Source organism: Canis aureus, chromosome 15 (genome assembly GCF_053574225.1).
Source record: "Canis aureus isolate CA01 chromosome 15, VMU_Caureus_v.1.0, whole genome shotgun sequence".
NCBI classification, from domain to species: Eukaryota; Metazoa; Chordata; class Mammalia; order Carnivora; family Canidae; genus Canis; species Canis aureus.
This window is the reverse complement of record NC_135625.1, coordinates 5,231,981-5,253,534: the sequence shown is the minus strand read 5'-3', so window position 1 is coordinate 5,253,534 and position 21,554 is coordinate 5,231,981. Positions and strand designations below refer to the sequence as shown.

The following is a 21,554-nucleotide window of genomic DNA, read 5'->3' as shown; positions in this document are numbered from 1 at the left end:
AAGTACCCCCATGGATGGTCCCCAACTAGAGGCCTCCAGTTTGCTGCCTTTCTGGAAGTAAAGATAATCTATGGTTACATAGCTGGAGACAGGTTTTCTTTTTCCTGTTTCCTTGCTTACATTATTTTGTAGAAAAATTAATCTAAAATAGCGGTGATAAATCGGAGTGCTAGAAACCACCTCACATACACCTACAGTGGAAACATACAGGGGTATGAGAACAGGTCAACGAGAGGCCATGACAAGCTGGCATCGACGTGCAACCCCCCACCACTGTCTCAAGGATCCTACTTTATGCTACATTTTGGGATGTTGATGAGGTATACAGGAGGACACTGCAGAGCAAAGCATTGTTCTAGCTGGTGACAATACCGTAATATCATAAGCAGAAGAATTAACAGGACTTGAATATTGTGAATGTAGAGCATGGACTTTGAGTATAATCAAGGGCCAACCAGAGAAACTGTAATAAATTTAAGAGCCTCAAATGGGGAGAACTCAATATAGACAGTTATTTACGAGAGCTAAGAAGCCAAATGTATGGTGAGTCACCTCAGAATTTGCAACAGCAGAAAGGCACTACTGTCCCTGAAGCAGGATGAGTGAGGTTCTCGTCTCACGGAGTCGAAGAATGAATCTCCTGGACAAAGGAGAGTGGGTGAAGTGATAGAAATTTAGTAGCCAAGGGTACAGAGAGAGCTCTCAGGAGTGAGAGGGGTCCCAACACGGTTGCCAATGGGGGCTTGTAGGGCTGGTCTTTTATTGAAAGCCAACCAGGGAAACTAAATCCTGTTAATGTCTCTATTGCTATCACCACTGAGTAAGGACTGGTGATAACATCTTTAATGGCCCGTTTCCCTTTTAGGGTCTGGTGGTTTTCTGTGGGTCACAAGTAGCTGTTCTAACAAGACCCCACCTCTGACACCTGGGACAAGATGATCTGGTTTATTTATCTCTGGTTTACTTTCACCTCCATATTTTTGGGACTTTTGTAAGCCTGATCCCATAGCCACCTACTTATCTCTCCCTAACTAGCCCCACCTGCTCCTTACTCTTCCCTAGGACCAGAGGGGCTGAAGGAGGATGGAGATAATGTCTCCAAACCTTAGGATATGGAGCACCCAACAGGTCATGGCAGACCTGTTTGGTGGAAGTTAGGACCATGGATGAAGCAGCTTTCTGGTAGGATTTGGAGGCACAGAGGAGATGCCTCCTAACATAGAGGTAGAGGAATATCCTGGCTTCTCACCACCTCCTGCCTTCCCTTATTATGCCGAGGCATCTCTTTGGCAATGTATATGGTACCTTGAGAGCAGGGGTTACTGGAAAATGTATACAGTTCCCTGCAGTTCACAGCATGGCCTTGACTAGCTGGGTGGCCTAGGGCAAGTCACTCAACCAATGCCTCAGGTTCCTCAACTGTAAGACTGGGATAATGTGTCTCTTTGCCTGGGTGACTCCCCCAGCAGTGGTCATGACAAGACTAAAATGGCCATAAAGGAGAGTGGCTAGGCCACCCTTCGACTATGATAAGATAAAGAAAGGAGTGGATATCTGGATTCCCCTGCTGGGAGCCCAGGCCATCATCTTTAAGCTGCCCGAACATCACTCACCATCCCCTCATTGGTTACACTTCCTGAGGGCCACAGGGTGATCCTTGGGTCACCTGGTAATTTGCAGTTTCCAGTCAATTCCACAGCCTTCACTCCCAGGGCTTCCACCGTCGGCCAGCGCCACCGCTCCTCTCCGGGCTTACTGCTGAGGTGCAGATGCTCAGAGGACTAAGGCACTTACTCGGGGAAACCCAAATAAGCAGTGTACAGGGCTGACAGTTCAATTGCTAACTCCTCTCTCCAAACCCTGGTCCAGCACTCTGCCCTCCACCTTGTGCTGCTCCTGGACCCCAGACTTGCATCAACCAAATCTCTGCTTCATATTTTCAAAACAGAATTAAAAAAAAAAAAAAAAAGGCTAGCACAAAGTCTAACACAAAAAATGTTAAATAACTGACATCTCCCCTCGTCAACCTTATCAACATCGGGAAACTGCTGTCAGAGCTGAGAAAAAATCGAGCACGCCCGGCACCTCAGTGTGTGCGGCCTGCAGTTTTAAGCTCCATGACTCGAGGTTCCAGGGCCAGGCAGTGGCACCAACTCTCTTTCATGTGTCAGACACCACAGGCCCGAATTCATTATCAGCTGGGAGATCTGTAACTGCCAGGACTGGAGAAGCTAGAAGTATGTTTGACATTAAAAAAAAAAAAAGGTATGATAAGCCAAAAAGAAGGCACACCATAGTTACCAGTGGCTCCCCCAGTAGAGGAAAAGTGAAGAACATTGTCTAACTCTTCTATTTGAATTTTTACCACAAACATTCATGACTTTTGTAAACATTCTCAAAATGCTCCTCAATGAATTTTTCATTGTGTAGCTGGGGAGGTGTGGGGAGCCACTGCCAGAGCCCCATCCCCAAGCCCCAGCTTCCAAATTAGCTGATGAGGTAAAGGGCTTCTAAAGAACTTCATAAAATAGTGGCATTGCCTTTAAAATGCCTTCCAGTCTTTGAAAGAACCAGTTAGACCAAGAGTTCACCGTGGAGATCTGTTTTCCATGTGGAAAAGTAAATCATCTCCAGTGACCTGATGCTCAGGTGACTCCGAGCGCCCGGGCTGAGAGCAGGTTGTCTTTCTCTACAACACCCACCCCGCCCTCTCTTTTGTCCTATGGAAGTAAGACTGAGCAAGGCTGTCTGCACAGCCAACACCCATCCCGCCCCACACTCGCTTCCTCCCTCATTTAAAAATACCTTCTTTGGGGGCACCTGGGCGGCTCATTAGTTAAGCATTCAACTCTTGATTTCGGCTCAGGTCATGATCTCTGGGTCATTAGATGGAGCCCCACGTGGGCTTAAGATTCTTTCTCTCCCTCTGCCCTTCCTCCCTCCTCTCTCTAATAATGATTAAAAATATCTGCTTTGTCTTAAATTCTGAACTTCTGAGGAAATTTTGCTTTTGAAAAGATGAAGTGTCTACAACTCCAGCCTTTTCTTAAATCATCTAAACCTGCCGTTCACTGTGAATTACCTTTCTTCTATGTTTCCATAGCCCTGTGCTAGAACCCTTACTATGACACTTGTCAAAATGCCCCTTCTATAGCTTATTTTATTGCATGCATATCACAGGTGCTTTCTGAGAGAAAGAACCCAATCTGGTCCCTCTTTGCATCTCACCCTCTTGCATCCCACTGACCCCAAGCACACGGCACTTGTCTATCTGTAGGAGGTGTGCTCAGATTCCTTACAGAACTCCATGGGTACTGTAGTCCTGGATGCACACTCCTAGAACTAATATACCTGGAACCTCAGTGGATCCGCTATAACTGCATTCACAGCCAGGCAACGTCATGGTGACTTCAGCTCCCAATTAAATTGTCTTTCAACAAATACAAACCACTAATGGATTCCTTAACATTTAAATCCAATATTTTTTTTTCAACATTGAAACTTTAAACACTGAATCTATGTCCAGTGGAAATTACCTGATCTCTGGACTTCCTTGAATGCTCCCAAGCCATGAGTAAGTAGCCAGAAGTCTTGAACGTACCTTCCTAAGCCCCTTATTTGTATAAGGAGTGTCATCAACAAGGAGGAGGTACCAGTCCACCAGATACATCATCCTAGCATTCTCCTCCTCTGATGAAGGAAAATGAGACACCTTGACTCATGAATCTGACAGTTTTCAGATAATGATGAAATGTAAGCCATGTTTCACCCATGTTATAGCCCACATCACACGCCAAGGAGCATAGGGTCAAGGACTCTGGAAAGTAGCCCATTTTTCCTCCCTTTCCTACTACCTAGAAGCTGATCCCATCTAATTTCCATTTCAGGCACACCTGAGGTGTGACCCAGCCTGAGTTTACACCTGGATTCTGAATATGTCCAAAGCTGGACTGCTATGGTCCCAGGACTTTCAGAAGATAGCTTAGAAGTACCACAATGGGGGCAAGGAGCTCTCAACTACATGCCCTAGGATTGCTCCCAAGAGGAAGGGGGTTTTCCCACCTACACCTATAGCGAGCTCTGAGCCAGACCTGGATGCACTCCTGGAGCCTAGAGGGCATCAGGATAGCTGTGTGCTCACATCAGGTTTGCTTCACCCTTTTGGTTTGCAATTAACTTGGGGTGAGTGGGTGTGGTCTGTGGGGTAAGAGACACTGGCATGAAGCATCAGGAAACAAGTCATATTGTCATCATTGTACTATTACAGGAATTGCAGCCGCTGCTTACTTGTACCTATGGCTGTGTGTCCTGCAACCTTATAAAGTGGACGAGTGCACGCACCTTGCCATCCAGTCTCAGCCTGTCGCGAAGCCTGTTGGTCATGAGGATCTATTACCTTCTCCTCCTGTTGCCCTTGCTGTTCTTGATGCCTGTTCCAGGTAAGATGGGGTGGGGAGGCCAGAGGGGTGAAGGAATCGCAAATATGTCATTCAGAGTCTGCCTTTCTCCATTCTTCAGGGAACTGTAGACCAGGTATATTTGTTGTATGGGAACAGATGTCACCATCTTCTTTTTTTCTGGTGAGACTCATCAGGGATCTTGAAGCTGTTTTTCCAATCTTCCCAGAGACTAAATAGCTCACAAAGACCACCCCTTTATGGAAAGACCATTTTACCTACTCGTGAGACATAAAGAAAGTGATACAAAAACTTTAACACCAACAGGAGAGATGGATTTAATCTGAGATCAGAAGCACAGACTTCCACTTACTAGCTTAGTGACTGCAAGTAGAGTCTTTGGCAAGCCCCCAAGGGACCACTGTGACCAGCCCCTGCACCTGTAGGCTCCAAGGCTTGGGCCCCAGGGTGGCCATGCCCCTCCCCCACTGCCCCTGTGGGGCTGAGCTGTGGCCTATAAAAGCCTATAGAAGCACAGTTGGTTGCATAGTCCTTTCTCTACTTTCTCATTTTACAGAAAAAAGAAAAAGTAATTTTTTAAAAAAAGAAAGAAAACACCCTAAAATAAAAGAAAAACAAACAATTCCCTTGAAGGATTAATAGTGATCAGAATAATATTTTATGTGTAAAGGAAATTACAAACTGGTATCTACCAAATCCTTTTTTTAAAAAAATTTTTTTAATTTTTATTTATTTATGAGAGTCACACAGAGAGAGAGAGAGAGGCAGAGACATAGGCAAAGGGAGAAGCAGGCTCCATGCACCGGGAGCCCGACGTGGGATTCGATCCTGGGTCTCCAGGATCGTGCCCTGGGCCAAAGGCAGGCGCCAAACCGCTGCGCCACCCAGGGATCCCTATCTACCAGATTCTAACCAGTATCTTTATACCATGTGTTTCCTCATTTCTTAATTTAAAGAAATAGATGTATGTCTTCATCCCTGTGAGGTGTACAATGAGGATTATAACTGAACTCCCTACCTGACCCTAAGGAGAAGTGTGTACTGGGGCTCAGGGGAAGAGTAAGAGAAAGGGAAGACATCAGATATCTGGGGAATTCCAAAAGCCTTGTACTCGGAGCAAAGCCTTCCTAAAGCTTTCCGGCACGTTCTGTTTTTTTCTTTGCAGGAAATGGGGGAATTATAAATACCCTGCAGAGGTATTATTGCAGAATAAGGAGCGGTCGGTGCGCCTTGCTGAGCTGCCTGCCAAAGGAGGAGCAGATAGGCCGCTGTTCTTCCACTGGCCGAAAATGCTGCCGAAGAAAGAAATAAAAAAATCCAGAAATGGGATGGGAGCGTTGTAAAGTGTGAAAATGCCTCCTGGAAGTTTATAGAAGAAAAACCGAATTAAATATTTTTTTTTTCAAAAGAATTAGAAGCTTGATCGTTCTTTTTAAAGTCTGGTTATTGTGGCAGTTGTTACCACGTGATAATTTAGAAAGTGTTCACTGACTCATCTTTAATTCAAACACAGGATAATCTCTGGAGGAATCTCCAAAGGGGCCTAAACTCATTTTACAAGCGTTATCAGATTTGACTCCTCTTTTGCAAATTATGTGCCCCAGTGAGGTTGGACTCCCTATTCCTCCCAAAATATTCCCCTTGCTTTCCTACCACCCACGCCCCTGCTCCTGCTGACCTCATACCTGGCATATAGTAGCCCTTCCAACTCTCACCCATCCCCCGGGGACCATCACAATCCTACCTCCTCCTTACAAAGAGAGCCGCTTTCCCAAAAGAATAGGAGCTTTCCCCTGATTCACTGCAGGGTTCTGACTGAGTGTTCCTTCTGTGAATCTGTTTGACCTCTGCGGTGTATATATTTGCATATTTCCAATCTCTTTATTCGATTGCATCATTTTTTAAGGGCAAGGACCTTGTCTTAATCATTGCTGGACTGCCTAGGAAAGTGTCTTGAGCATAAAAGCTGCGCAGAAAGTGTTTACCGAAGTACATTCCAGCGGTTTGAGGCTCTGCAGTTTAACTCTTCAGTGTCCTCTCTATGTGGATACGGAAGGACTCCAGGAGATGCCATGGGAGGCCCAACTTGCCCCACATCAGCCCTATGGAAAGACAAGAGAACCAGGCTCTCAGGAAGAGGGGAGTGAGCAGATTCCCAAAAAGAAGAACTTAGATCCCACTTTTTATCAAAAAAGCATGCACTTCTGTGGAAACTGCCCTCCAACATGATGCAACTAGGGAAGTAGAGATGTGAGACAAGCCTTCTAGGCACCGGCCGGCCAGCAGCATGGGACTGTGGCTGCCGGAACGGGGGCCACATGAGTGAGATCCATTGTCTCCAGTCTCCTGCAGGAAGCAGACTCCAGGCCAAAGCACAGGGAAGGAAAACCCAAGCAGACCAGCAATCCTTCTGAGTCCGAGAGATGGAATCAAAGTTCAGGCAGCATAACACCCCCATTCCCCGGGCGGAAAAGCAGAAGGGGGCATCTAGATGGGGGTGGAGCTCCCAAGTGCAGCACAGGGCTCCTTTGAATCTTGGCCTGAGTGCTGGTCTGAGCACGTCTGGGGTAAAACTTGGCAAATCCACAGGGAAACAAAAACACCTGAGGGATTGGATGGACAGTTCAAGGAACACGTACCAGGCTGGAACTTGTGCGTTCCCACAGCAACATGTTGAGAGTCCTCAGAAAGGGCTTGCCTTTGTAGTAGCGCTGTTGAGCTCTAAAGGGAACCAGTCTGGAACTACTCCCAGGAATAATGATGTGGCAATATAGGTTTATCAGTTGTAAGTAACAGATCCTCTGGGAGGATATGGATCTTGAGGGAGGTGGTGCATGTGTCCAGACATGGGGTAGATGGGAAATAGCTGTACTTTCTGCTCAGTTTTGTGGTGCACCTAAAACTGCTCTGAAAAATAAAATCTGAGAGTTATTTTTTTAAAAGATTTTATTTATTTATTCATGAGAGACAGAGAGAGAGAGAGAGAGAGAGAGAGAGAGGCAGAGACACAGGCAAAGGGAGAAGCGGGCCTCATGCAGGGAACCTGATGTGAGACTCGATCCCGGGTCTCCAGGATCATGCCCTGGGCTGAAGGCGGCGCTAAACTGCTGAGCCATCCGGGCTGCCCTGAAAAATAAAATCTGTTAAAAAAAATAAGGTAAAACTTTTATTTTTTTTAAGATTTTATTTATCTTTTTGAGAAAGGCAGTGAGCAAGAGAGGGAGTATGAGTTGCAAATGAGGGAGAAGCCAACTCTCTGCTGAGCAGGGAGCCTGATGTGGGGCTCGATATAGGGACCCCAGGATCAAGAGTTGAGCTGAAGGCAATGGCTTAACTGACTGAGCCACTCAGGTGCCCAAAGGTAAAACTTTTTTTTTTTTTTAAGATTTTATTTATTTATTCACGAGAGACACACACAGAGAGAGAGAGAGAGAGAGAGAGAGAGAGAAAGAGGCAAAGACACAGGCAGAGCGAGAAGCAGACTCCATGCAAGGAGCCCCGACATGGGACTCAATTCTGGGTCTCCAGGATCACGCCCTGGGCTGAAGGTGGTGCTAAATTGCTGAGCCACCCGGGCTGCCCAAGGTAAAACTTTTTAAACAATAACAGAAAGCTAAGAAAATTCCTCACCAGACAACATCAACTATCAAAAATAATAATAATAATTCTTCAGGCAGAAGAAAAATAATGACAGTTGGAAACTTGGCTCTATAGGTTGCACAAGAGAGTGTGGCTAAGATTCTATCTCAAAGGAAGAGATTGCCAACTTCTTAAAAAATAAGATACACAGGTGCCGGGGTGGCTCAATTGGTTACATGTCTTCCTTCAGCTCAGGTTGTGATCTCAGGGTCCTGGGATTGAGCTCCGCGTTGGGGTGCCCCGATCAGTGGGGAGTCGGCTTCTCTCTCTCCCTCTGCCCCTTCCCACCACTCGTTCTCCCTTTCTCAAATCAATAAATAAAACCTTAAAAAAAAGATACGTACTGTCTATAAGAAATCCACTTGAGATATCAAATGGAAAGACAAAGATAGATTAAAAATAAAAGACAGGAAGCAAGTATGCTAAGGAAACTATTTATCTAAAGAAAATGGAATTGGCCATGTTGGCGAATTGCCTATAAATCAGAGTTCATTTTAGAAGGAGCGTTACCAGAGATAAAAAGAGATACTTTCCCCAGTGATAAGGTGGTTAATTCCCCAAGAACATATATTAATGCTAAATTAGCATGCTCTGAATAACAAGGTCCCAAAAGTCTTAAGGGAAAATTGATAGAAATGAGAGGAAAAGCCAATACATAAATACAATTAGATATTGTCACTATTTCACTTGTAATGAAAAGAAAAAGCAGACAAAACATAAGCAATAATACAGAAGACATGAACAACGTTACCATTCAGTGTGACCTAATTGAAATTTATAGGACACTCTACTCAATAATCACAGAATCCATTAAAATGTTATGCAATACAGCTCATACTGGGCTGTAAAACAAGTCTCAAAAATGAAAACAATTTAACATTATTCAGTGTTACACAGATATACACTGTGTGTGTCCACAGTGGAATTTACAAAGATATCTTGAAAAATCCCCAAATATGTGGAAATTAATCAACATACTTCTAATGGGTACAGGAAAAAATCACATAGGAAGTCAGAAAATATTTTAAACTCATTAAAAATGAAAACAGTATGCCAAAATTTGTGGGAATGCAGCTTAAGCGGTGCTTAGAGAGAAATTTATAATACCAAATGCTTTTAAGGTAAACGGGAGTAAATCTCACAAATCAACCACATAAATGTCTACCCTAAAGAGCTAGAATAAAGGGAAGTAACCCGAAGTAAAGAGGATAAAAGTGAATAAAAAGAAAATGGACACCTGGTAATCTTTGAGAGGACCATGACATTGTTAGTTCATTAAGAGGGAAAAAGAAAAAAAAGGGGGGAACTCATAAGATGCCTTGGATATACACACTCCCTTTAAGCAGGCAGGAAAATGAAAACATGTATGCATCTTGGGGTGAGTTAGACAAAGAGTTGCCACCAGGTGATGGTAATTCACACCCTCACCATTACCTCCTGCAAGGGCATGTCACGTCCCCCTTTTTTCTCTTACGTTTAAGACGTGCTTCCAAAGCAACTACACATTCAATGGAATCAATATCAAAACTCCAATGGCCCTTTGTACTTCTTCTTTGGAAAATGTCTATTCAGGTCCTCAGTCCATTTTAAAATCAGCTTGTATGTTGTTTTACTAATGAGTTGTATGTTTTCCTTACATATTTTGGATATTAAGCCCTTATCAGATATATGGTTTGCAAACATTTTCTCCCAATCTGTATGTCGTCTTTTCATTTTGTTGTTTCCTTTGCTCTGAGTGGTCAGCAGACACATGAAAAGATGCTCAACATCACTAATCATCAGGGAAATGCAAATCAAAACCACCTATCACCTCACACCTGCTGGGACGGCCAGCATAAAAAATAAAATAAAAATAAAACAGATGTTGGTAAGGGTGTAGAAAATAAAGGAACTTTGGTATGCTATTTTTTTTAAAGATATTTATTTATTTATTTATTTATTTATTTATTTATTTATTTGAGAGGGCACAAGAAGGAGAGGGGCAGAGGGAGAAGCAGGCTCCCTGGGAGCCAATGCAAGGCTTGATCCTAGGACCCCAGGATGATGACCCCAAGCTGAAGGCAGATGCCCAACCAACTGAGCCACCATGGGCCTCTGTGGTACACTATTAATAGGAATGTCAATTAGTACGACCACAATGATATGGCCATAGTGGAAAACAGTAAGCAGATTCCTCAAGAAAAAGATATACCAGGGGATTTAGCAATCCCACTTCTGAGTATAGACTCAAAGGAACAAAACCAGAATCTTGAAGAGCTATCTGTGCTCCCATGCTCATTGCAGCGGTATTTACAATAGCTAAGATATGAGAACAGCCTACGCATCCATCAGCGGATGGATGGGTGAAGAAGTGTGCTATACATACAATGGAATATTATTCAGCCACTCAGAAGGAAGGAAATCCTGTCATTTGCAACCATGTGGACAGCATTGAGGGCATTATGCTACGTGGAATAAGACAGACACAGAAAGGAAATATTATTGCCTGTTGTTACGGACACGTGGAATCTAAGAGCTGGATACTAGAAGCAGAGTCAGATGGTGGTTACTAGGGGTGGGGTCCTGAGAGAAACGGAGATATTGGCCAAAGGCTACAGAGTGGTAGTTATGTAAGATGAGAAAGTCTAGTGATCTTGTGTACAGCATATGACCGGGGTTAGTAATACAGTGTTGAACCCCAGAAATTTGCTAAGAATATAGATTTCAGGTGCTCTCGCCATACAACCAAGAGACAGTAACTATGTGAGGAGATTTGTTAATTAGTTTGGCTGTAGTAACCATGTCACTATGGATACATATCGAATCATTTTGCATGCCTTAAATATATACAATTTTTACTTTAAAAAACAAAATAGAATAGATTGAGGGCTATAAAATTGTGTTAGAAATACAGATTTCCCAACTTACTGAAAAAGATGGTCTGCAGCACTCAGGGATGTCTTTATGATCAAATTAATGTTCAGTCTTATTTCTACCTTATCAGGTGAGTATTAATGATGAATTTGGTTAACTCCAACAAAGATGTTATTCCTTTTCCTATGAAAAACGTGAATTAAACTTAAAATGATCATCTTTAGAAAAGTTCCAATGGCATTTTTTCACAGAGACAAAAACTATCATAAAATGTGTATAGAACCACAAAAGACCCTGAATGGCTAAGGTTGCCTGAATAATCGAGTAAAGTGGGGCTTACAAGCGTGTCCATGGCCACTCACTTCTGTGTGATCCTCAGGCTCTGAGGAGGTCCATCTAGCCATAGTCCCATCCTCCTTTCATCAGCCACACAAAAGATCCAAAGCTACGCTGTATAGTGGAGAAAAAAATTGCAAAAATTGTCAACATTTTATTTATGTATCTTTTTTCATAGAAATGCCCATGGTTCATGTGTCCGATTTCTTTCCCTGAGTAAGGGCCCTGCGCTCACCATTACAAAAAAGACCTGTTTATTTCAGATATGTAGTTTGTATTTATTTGGAAAAGGTGCACCCTGGTGGAGGTGGAGCGCATGCTCTGTCCTGCGATTTTACATCTCCAAGATCTCTCCCCCCAAAAGCATTTCCTCGGTAGGTCTACACCACTGAAGCCTTGTTCCTATGATTGGAGGTTTAGTTATTAATTCATCACATACCCCCAGAAGGCTACTCTAAGAAAAACAAACTGTTGCCACACAAAACACTATGTTACCTTCAACATCTTCAAATGCCACTTGGGATCTGAACAAGAATGATCATACTCTACGAATAACCTGAAGTCACAAAGGCAGGTTCCTAGAATCCTCATTTGCATAGAAAGTGTCATCAAGATGTGACATCAAGAAGTGACAATCCAGTTACTTTGGCCCGTCAGTATTTCTTTGAAGAGGAGAAACAAGATATCACCCTAATTCATAGTCTGTATCGTAATTGGTGGTGAATTTTAGAGGCTCTTCACATAAATTCAATCGTATATGAAAATTCAGGTGTCATGGGGTCCTTTGCCTGCTGAAGGTAACCTACTTTTCCTGTCTTCTCTCAGGTCCAATAGTTAACCTATTCTGTCCTGCCCAAACTCCCAGAGTATCCATAGAGATTCTCGGTCTGACCAAGTCCTGATTCACAGCCAGGCTTGACTATCTATCCCCTAGGCATACTGAATTGAAAACCATTTTGGCCTCATTCTGCCTCCTGTCCCTTGCAGGGAGCACAGGAAATTGGGAGCTTAGAAGAACCACAATGGGAACAGATTAAACCCAGGCTCCGCATCCTAGGATGGCTACCAAATGGACACAGACCAGGCCTAGCTCCACACCACCTGGATCCACTGCCAGAAAGAATCCAATTGTGCATATGCTTTCTGCATCCCAAATGGAAGCATGATAGCAATTTCTGAGGCATAGGATCCTGTGGTTCAGGAGACATGTTATGTGTCTTGGCAAGACACAAGAGACAGAAGGAAAGATGCAACCTTTTCACTGTCGTGTAATTTTACTAGAATTGCAAACATTGCTTCTGCAAGTAACCAAGTTCCCTTAATCTTTACGAAAAATGAAAGAAAATCACCTTGCTCTCCATCCTTAGCTAGTCCCTGAGTTTGTCAACCATGAAGATCCATTGTCTCTTCTTCATATTACCAGTTTTATTCTCGTCACCTACTCCAGGTAAGATGGACCTGAGAATTAAGAAGCTTGAAATAATTTGCAGATAGACTGAAATTTCTCACTAATTTTTTCCAGACTAAATAGATTATCTGAATCATTCATTCCAACTAAATACTCTCCCTTTACCATGAAAGGTGCAGAAGATCTTAAGGGAGTTCTCAGTTTCATTTTTTTCTCAACTCAGCCTAACGGACTAAATCAGTGGGTAACGCTCCACTGCTATTTCATGGCAAGATCAAAGGGTCTATGCTTAAAGCCTAAGTACCGTGCCTTCCTAAGTAGAAATAGGGTTCATTTTACTCCAAAGATAGAAATCCTGGCTGTCTTTTTTATCCTTTTAGAATCAGTGGGGTTTTCAGTCACCTGGAGAAACTCATAATAGGACTAGGGCTCCCATTATACATTTTGGAAGCTTTTGCCAGTGTGTGTCCCTGTGTAGTCTCTCCACAAGGGAAATCATCAGGAGTATATTGTTCACTGTCACATCTTTTTGAGTGTGGGCGAGCTTTAGCATCATTCACTTGGTTACTACTCCTTCCTTTAATTTGTCTTGACACTTACAGTCATTATAATAAAATTTAAAAAAAAAGAAAAATGAAAAAGATAAAAAAAAGATAAAGAAAAAGATAAAGAAAAGGACGGAAGGGAGGGAGGGAAGAAGAGAGAGAAGGTTTTGAGAAAACAGCAAAAATATGAAATAACACTGTAAATCTCGTTTGTATAACTTTGCTATGTTCATATGATAGCACTCAGATGACTAAATGTTTATAAAGCAATAATTACCCTTTCATTGCGTCTTCGCTTCTCACCTAAGCCCAAATGCTCAATGAACCAGATAATTTGGGAGAATGAAAAGCAAACAAACGGCCTCCGGGTTGCTTTTTCTGTTTGGTAACTACTGACCTTTAGTGGTCTCTAGTTTATTTTCTTGGGGTAGAGACACATTTGCACAAAACCCTCAACATTCTTCCCCTTGAACACATCCAGTGGCCCAAGTCACTCTGCCACAAATTAGAGTGTCCAGCCATCTGATTCTTCAAGAACAAGTATCCACAGAGACACAGCAGAGCCAGTACCTTCGTCAGAAAATTATCTATGAGAAGTCACACCCATGTCAAAATTATCATGGTCATCGAGCCCTGTTCTTGGGAAAGAAGATTTTGCCTCAAGGACTGATTGATTGATTGATTGATTGATTGATTGATTTCAGAGAGAAAGAGGGAGCACTAGCTAGGGGAGGAGCAGAGGGAGAAGTAGAGGGGAAGCAGACTCCCTGCTGAGCAGGGAGCCCAAGGGAGGGCTTGATCTCAGGACCCTGAGATTATGATCTTTTTTTTTTTTTTTTTTTGAGATTATGATCTGAGCTGAAACCAACAGTCAGATGTTTAACCCAATGAGCCACCCAGGTGCCCCTTCAAGGATTTATATAGGGATGATGACTCGTGCTTGGAGTCTTCCTGAAATGGTGTGTGAACAAATTTTTAACCTCCTTTTTCTTTTCAGGTCTCTCTGGAAGGGTTCTGTTTCCTTTATCTTGTATTGGGAGCAGTGGCTTCTGTTTTCCATTCAGATGCCCTCATAACCGGGAAGAGATTGGCAGATGTTTCTTCCCCATACAAAAATGCTGCAGAAGACAGAAGTAGAAATAAGGAAAGCCAACTGCCAAGACCATGGTGGAGCGGGAAGCCGCTCCCCTAAGATATGTTTGTAAAATGTAAAACTAGTTAAATCACTGTTCAGAATCAGGGAACCAATTTCCTGTAATTCTGGTTGTGTGGTGTTCCGGAGTTTTATGAACGCAGATTAAGATTAGACTCTAATAGTTATTCTCTCACTTCTATTATGGAAAAATAATTACTCTATAATGGGTCAAAAGGGGAAAAATGCAGATTTTTAGTAATTTCACTCATTCCTGGGTAACAGGTGAATGATTGACTTTTATTTATTTATTTATTTTAAATATTTACTTATTCATGAGAGACACGGAGAGAGAGAGAGGCAGAGACACAGGCAGAGGGAGAAGCAGGCTCCATGGAGGGAGCCTGACTGGGACTCGATCCCAGGACTCCAGGATTGTGTCCTGGTCCGAAGGCAGGCGTCAAACCACTGAGCCGCCCAGAGATCCCCATGATTGACATTTATTTATTTATTTATTTATTTATTTATTTATTTTTATAAATTTTTATTTATTTATGATAGTCACACAGAGAGAGAGAGAGGCAGAGACACAGGCAGAGGGAGAAGCAGGCTCCATGCACCGGGAGCCCGATGTGGGATTCGATCCCGGGTCTTCAGGATCGCGCCCTGGACCAAAGGCAGGTGCCAAACCGCTGCGCCACCCAGGGATCCCCATGATTGACTTTTAAAGAGAAAATTGCTCTATGGTTTAAGCAAACACAATAGACATTTTAGTTTTGAAAGCAAAGCTTTTGGAAATATACATAATATGGAGATAAAGAAAAATAAGTGCTAAATGGATCTATGTATTGAAAATAAAAGTTTAGTTGTTCATTAGGACGCTGTTTAGACACCACCAGGGTCTCAGACCCACGGGGTTTAGAGGAAGAAAGACCCTTTTCCTACCTTCCTAGGTTCTTAGCTGAGATCCTAGAAATTAAACTGCTAATAGAGAGATTGACTCTCTATCTCATAAAAATGAGAAAAATATAATTTATTAACATGTACAGTGTGTATATGTGTGGGAGAAACCCAGGGGTGAGTAACTCGGAGGGAGGTTAGAATCTGGGACTTTTAGAACATCGTAACAAAGAGCAATAAATGCAGAGAAGTCACAAGAGGAAGGAAAAGGAGTTGAGGCTTTCAGGGCAGCAAAAGGTGGGAAAGTAACCAGATGGGGAGACTAACGGAAGACAAGAGTTATGTTAGCAAGTTCGTTCTGTGGATTCCTCTCCTACCATCTCTGGGCTGGTGAGTCTAGGTCTAGGCTTGCTTTTGGGCAAATGCTAGGGGAGAGCAGAGAGCTTTTTTTGGCATCTGTTATTTCTCAATTGCCTTCAGCTCAAAATAATCTGTATGTCTAAGTGGCATGTTTGGGGCGGCATATGCTGATGCCCAGGGGGACAGCAGGAGGAGGGACACCAGAGGGAGAGTCTAGAGGAGGAGGTGGCAGCAAAAGGCTGTCATGTCTACTGGTAATTTGTTTTCTGTTTTCTGCAGTGACTCACACCCCTGCCCCATCCACTGTTTCCAACATTCATAAAACCTTGTCACATACAATTGGCCTTTGGGGTGTGGGATCTCAGCCAAGGAACAAGGGACCATATCACACTGAGTCTGAGAAGCAAGAGACAGAAGCAGCTGCAGGATCCATACCTGGGATCCAAAGGCGGAGGTGATGTGGGAACAAAGGCAGAAGAAAACTTATTAAATATCCTTACTACCTACAGCCCATTGTCAAGTCATTGAAACAGGCAGAGGGATATTCCTCTAGGGACACAATCACCTCCATGCTAATACTTTGCTGAGGGCAAGGGGCAATCTTAGCCCCAACCCCAGGATCCTGTGAGTCTCCATTAACATATAAAAATTCCTTTAGAAATTTCCGTTATCTCTAAACCCCCAAGATATGTGTTGGCGATCATCCCCCAAGCACATGGCCCACCGATACACATCTGAAGGGTCTCATGACTCAGGGTTTAATAGACTGTAACAAATGACCTTCCCCAATAAGAGCTAGATCCCTAAAGGTCCGGGAAACCTTGCTTCCAAAATTCCTTAGAGACCTATGCTCTCTCTGCCCCCCTCCCAACTTGAAAGTATACAATGGGCCACTTCTCATGACCACAGGGCAGCTCTTCCTGCCCATGGGTCCTGTCTCCGTGCTTTAATAAAACCACCCTTTTGCACCAAAGATGTCACAAGAATTCTTTCTTGGCCGTCAGCTTCCAATCCTAATGTCTTTCATACGTCAGCGGGAGATGTTGGCAGCTGGGGTTTGATGCCAGATGAGTACAAGCACACTTGGAAATCCTAAGAAATCTTAAAAAGGGATTTTACCTACCTGCATGTTTGAGGAGGGAACTTCAGGTATATGATTCTGATATAAACGAAAGGTTGATCCCAGGAGGTTGGCGGACTTGGTTTCGTGCCAGTTATATGGATTTGTTGGGATATGATTTGGGAAGAGCTACAGCACAGTTGTGGGCACTGAGAAAGGGATCAATGAATTGTAGCTATTGTATTACCATCATTATCATCACAATGATGACTCTGGTCAGATAAAGGAGTAAACAATGAATTGAGTTACTTAGAATCTTTAAAGCTCCCTCACCTCATCTTTTAAATGGATAAAACTATAAATAGCCTATAGTGTTGTTGCAAGTATAGAGACAAAAGAAAAAAGATATTAATTTTAAAGACTGCAGCCAATTCTTTCTTATTGAATCTGCTCGGCTCCTTCTGCTTTTTTTTTTTTTTTTTAAGATTTTATTTATTCATGAGAGACACCCAGAGGCAGAGACACAGGCAGAGGGAGAAGCAAGTTCCCTGCAGGGAGCCCGATGTGGGACTAGACCCCAGGACCCTGGGATCATGCCATGAGCCAAAGGCAGATGCTCAACCACTGAGCCACCTGGGTGTTCCATGCTCAGCTCCTTCTTAAAGAACTGGTCCTAAAGGAAGAAAATCCTCACTGGGGCGAATGGGGGAGGAGGACTTAGGCATTGCCTATCTCGCATCTGTAGAGCAGAAGGAAGAAGGAGCGCTCTCTGTACTGTTCCCGACAGAGGCCACAGCCCACAGCCCCAAGAGGCAGCAGGGAGGGGTAGAGCTGCCCTTGTTCTAGCAGCCAGGCAGGGTGGGTTCTCGAGTGGCCCTGTCATCTTTATTCCAGGAGGTCAAACCCAACTCCAGGTTCTTGCCAGGGCAGCGGGGCTGGTCTTAAATGATTTGGGAAAGACAGTTAACCCCTTTGGGTTTCATTTTGAAAAATGAGTCATTGGGGTATCTGGGTGGCTCAGTTAGTTAAGCGTCTGCCTACAGCTCAGGTTATGATCCTGGGATCAAGCCCCACTTTGGGATCCCGGCTCATCAGGGACTCTGCTTCTCCCTCTCTTTTTCCTCCTCTCCCCTGCTCATGCTTTTACTCATTTGTACTATCTCATATGAATAAAATAAAAATATTTTTTAAAAAATAAGTCATTATCTGGCACATGTGCCTCTGCTCTGCTTCTGCATGGAGCAGATTGTATTTTCCAAACACACTCTTCCAGAACCAAGTGGGTCTTCCACCAAGAGGTGCAGTCCATGTCCCCTCCCCTGGAACCCCAGCAAGGCTTTGTGATCTCATCAACTAAGAGAGTGGCCAAAGTGATGCTAAGGGGCTGCTGAGGTCACAAAGCCACACTTGGGCTTTTCTTTCTGAGGACACACACCGTAGGAGCCTGGAGGCCCTGTGTGAGAAGGCTGGTGGCTCTGAAACTGTGGCCTGAGAGACTACATGGAGACACAGATGCCCCACCAGCTCCAGCTGTTCCAGCCCCTGCAAGGAACCTTCCAGCCCATGTGCCAGGCATGTGTGTGAGCCTCCAAATGCTTCCAGCCCCATCTCACTGCTGACCCATGAGCATCTCTTAGCCCCAGACATCCAGCTCATCCTAATTTATCTTTAGAATCCCCATGAGTGGTAATAATAAAGTAACAAAAAAGAACTAGGTTTGGGACTGATTTGTTTTGCAGCAATACATAACAGGAGCACCTCTCCTTCCCCTCTTCACATCCACCTCCCAACCATGTAACCCATTGATGGTGACATTCTTCTAGTTCTTGCTGAAATGGCCTCAGAGTCTTTCTCAACACAGCACTCCTGAAAGATTCAGTCGTTATGGCCAAATGACCAAGCTGTTTGACTTTCCTGAACTGGAAGCCCTTTAGTGTATCTTCCAGCTGTGATATTCTAGATTATCACCTCCCAAGCAAAGGGAGGAATTCACGAACTACAGGGAACGAACTAGAACCCGACAGTGTTAATAAACACAAATAGAAGATAGCCATCATACACTCATTCCTTCACAAATACGAAGAGGCAGCATTGGGTCAGGCACTCCAATAGGCAACAAGAATGAGAAGAGAAGGCTGTGGGCCAGGAGAGGTCTAATCTTGAGGTCACACTATATCGCTTTGCATCTAAGCCCGCATTGTCTGCTACAGTAGACGCTAGCTGCAGGCAGCTACTTGAATATAAATTTTAGTTAATTCAAAGTTAATAGAATTTAAAATTCAGATCCTCAGTCAGACCCAGTCAAGTGCTCAATAACCCCCTGTGGCCAGTGCTGCCATGTTGGGCCTCACAGATGGAAAATATTCCTATCAACACAAAGTCCTATGGGGCAGCTCTGGTCCCACTGGTCCCATTGCGATTCTCTCCCAGTGAAACACTGAGGCAGAGTTACATAATGTAATGAAAACGGAAATTCAGTGTTGCTTTGGAGAAAGACCTGCATTGTTACCTTCAATGCTTATGCTTACTCGGCACTTATAAATTATCCTCTTACTTTCTCCCCAGTTGGAGAGAAGCTTCCTTGAATAAATGGTTTGGATTCTCGGTGCTGAATCACTATTCTGTTTTGGTGTTTTGTCGTTGGTTTTGTTAAGATATTTAGGCCTTAAACTATGAAGTTTTACTTTACTACTTAAAAATTATATGTTTTGATATATATCCAGGGTATAGCACCAAAACCTGGATTTGTTTAATGAGCCACAGACAAAATAAAGGCAGAGTGCCACCATTGTGGAGAGGATCATACACATTTTTTATGTTTATTCACGCAAAAGCCCGTGGTGCCTCTGCCAACATCCACTCCCTCTGCACATCCCTGTGTCATGTGCCCCTCAGAACACATATGAAAAGGAGTGAAATCACACCCTCAGAATCATACTCCTGTCACCCAGGGCCTCTTCGTCTGAAGGGCCGCATTAAGCTTTATCAATCTCTTACTTTGCAATAACTTGGGAGGGATCTTACAGATCATACTTTCAAACATTAATCTTCTTAAAACTCTTCAGCAGCTTTCCTTAGCTCAGGTTATTAACTGGAAACTTTCATCTTTTCTAGATCTCTCCTGACCGTCAATATTTTCCTTGGCTTCCAAAATCCTTAATCTTCTTCAAGTTTAAATTTTTCATTTTTTGCTCCTGGCTCCGAATTCCTGTTCATTAATTAACAGCCACAAGCTTGTTCATCCTTTTCATCTCCTTGGTCTGATTTGTCATGTTGATATAATACCTCAGATGACTCATGTCTCTTTATTCTTTATTTCTAGCCTGTTTTATTATTGATTAGACTTCATCTGATTTTAAATGTGATTTGGTTTTACAGTTTATTGAAATTCTATCATCTTCTCTACTGGGATTTTGATTTTTAGTTTTTTTCTAAACTTTTAAGTTTTACCCTATAAATATATTAATGTTTTACTGCCATAACATTCCTACAAGTCTTATTATGACTCTCAGGTGGGAGGAATACCTTTCTGATTTCAGTAGCAAGAAGAGGATAGCTTTTCTATGTGGATTATGAATTAATGGGCTTGTGCTCTGGTCTAAGACCAACCTATCCACTTGGGTCCCTCTTGTCCTTTCTCTTGCTTACTCATGAACAATACTCTCCCTGCTGCCCCCTCTACTGAATCTATAAAAACTAAAAACAAACACAGACATTTTCTTTGACACTATGTCATTGACCAGTTATTGCTTTCTGTCTTTGCTTACTTTCTCAGCAAAACTCTTTGGAAGGAGTGTCTACACAGTCCCCACTTCTCCTCTTCCTCTGGGGGTTTGATACCACTCAGATCTGTCTCATCCCCTTCCTCTCACCAAAGTGACTCCTGTCAGTAAAGGATCACAATGCATCCTGTGTGACCTCCCTCTGCCCATTGTTGATCTGACCCCTAATTATATGGCAATGGGCAACCACTCCCAGATGCTGGAATGACAGGCAGCAGACAGCCTGTGAACAGAGGAGGAATCAACCGCAAAGTAAGTTTCCCAGGAGAGAGCCATCAGTGGTTGAAGAAGGGGTGGGAATGTATGCATGATATCCGGGGAATCTACAAAAAAAGGATTGCTTTCAGTATACAAGTATAGGAGGCAGGGCAAAAGGTTTCTGTCTATACATTCTTTTCTATTATTATTATTGCTATTATTAGTACTATTAGAAAAGTGATGTTCCTGGAGTCAAGGAAGTAAAACGCTCACAGTGAATGCACAGAATTAAGTGTGACTTGTTTAAACAGATTACTGCAAACATTCTATTTTTAGGTCAATATCACTAAACTGAAATAGATCTCTACTTAGTGAAAGGTTCAAATGCAGATCACGGGATTCGAAAGCAGAACCATTTTATCACTAAGTTGTTTCTGCACAAACACAAAATGTCAGAAACAGATTGAGTTCTTTCAGATGGAAGAGAGGTGGGGCAGGGAAGGCTACTTTGGTGGCACACAGTGGATGGGGATGGGAGTCAAGGGGCGTGCTTGGCAGAGATACTATAGGATAAGGCTAGTTAATGGGTCCTCAGCTGGCCATCAGGTTATGCCTGGGCCAAAATATTAAATAAGTCATTCATTGATATCCCGACCTTTCTCCAAAAATAATTTGACCGATCTTAGTGTGATGAAAGCTAGAGGTGGTGGATCAATTTGTACCACGAAGAATGGGAAGCAAGAGAGCCCTCTCAGGTCTCCTCCCAGATTAATAATTGGCTGTGGTAATGCTATCTCTGTTAGCTTAGGATTGTGAATGCTACATGATTAGAAGTGAAAATGTGTTTCACCTTAGTATAAATCAGAAGAGCATAGTAATTAAGTTGATGTCGTTACTTCCAAATGTGTGGAGGGAGTGCTGTC

The 21,554-nt window shown here is 43.2% G+C and overlaps 1 protein-coding gene and 1 long non-coding RNA gene across 15 annotated transcripts; one reads left to right on the top strand and one right to left on the bottom strand.

Moving 5' to 3' along the window:
• The first annotated feature begins 4,219 nt into the window (after positions 1-4,219).
• On the top strand, positions 4,220-7,320 carry LOC144284231 (beta-defensin 103A-like). The gene is made up of 2 exons (XM_077848559.1): positions 4,220-4,439; positions 5,584-7,320. Exons 1-2 carry the CDS (start codon positions 4,220-4,222, stop codon positions 5,727-5,729), a joined length of 366 nt encoding a protein of 121 aa, XP_077704685.1. The 3' UTR covers positions 5,730-7,320.
• LOC144284233 (uncharacterized) lies at positions 5,139-20,516 on the bottom strand. Of its 14 annotated transcripts, none has more exons than XR_013352600.1 (9): positions 20,419-20,516; positions 16,715-16,923; positions 14,180-14,317; positions 11,742-12,704; positions 11,251-11,360; positions 10,965-11,093; positions 7,058-7,325; positions 6,404-6,520; positions 5,139-5,710 (listed from the first exon to the last, which is right to left on the bottom strand). It is a non-coding gene; the product is annotated as an uncharacterized LOC144284233 (long non-coding RNA). The 14 variants fall into 14 exon arrangements; XR_013352588.1 differs by having other exon boundaries at positions 5,140-5,710; positions 11,273-11,360; XR_013352599.1 differs by having other exon boundaries at positions 5,145-5,710; positions 12,596-12,704.
• Between the last annotated feature and the right edge of the window lie 1,038 nt (positions 20,517-21,554).

What these genes read in the sequence shown, in the direction of transcription:
- LOC144284231 (XM_077848559.1), top strand. Translation starts at nt 4,220, where the DNA reads ATGAAGCATCAGGAAACAAGTCATATTGTCATCATTGTACTATTACAG. An exon ending in GTTCTTGATGCCTGTTCCAG is followed by an intron (nt 4,440 to 5,583) that starts GTAAGATGGGGT and finishes TTTTCTTTGCAG; the next exon opens with GAAATGGGGGAATTATAAAT.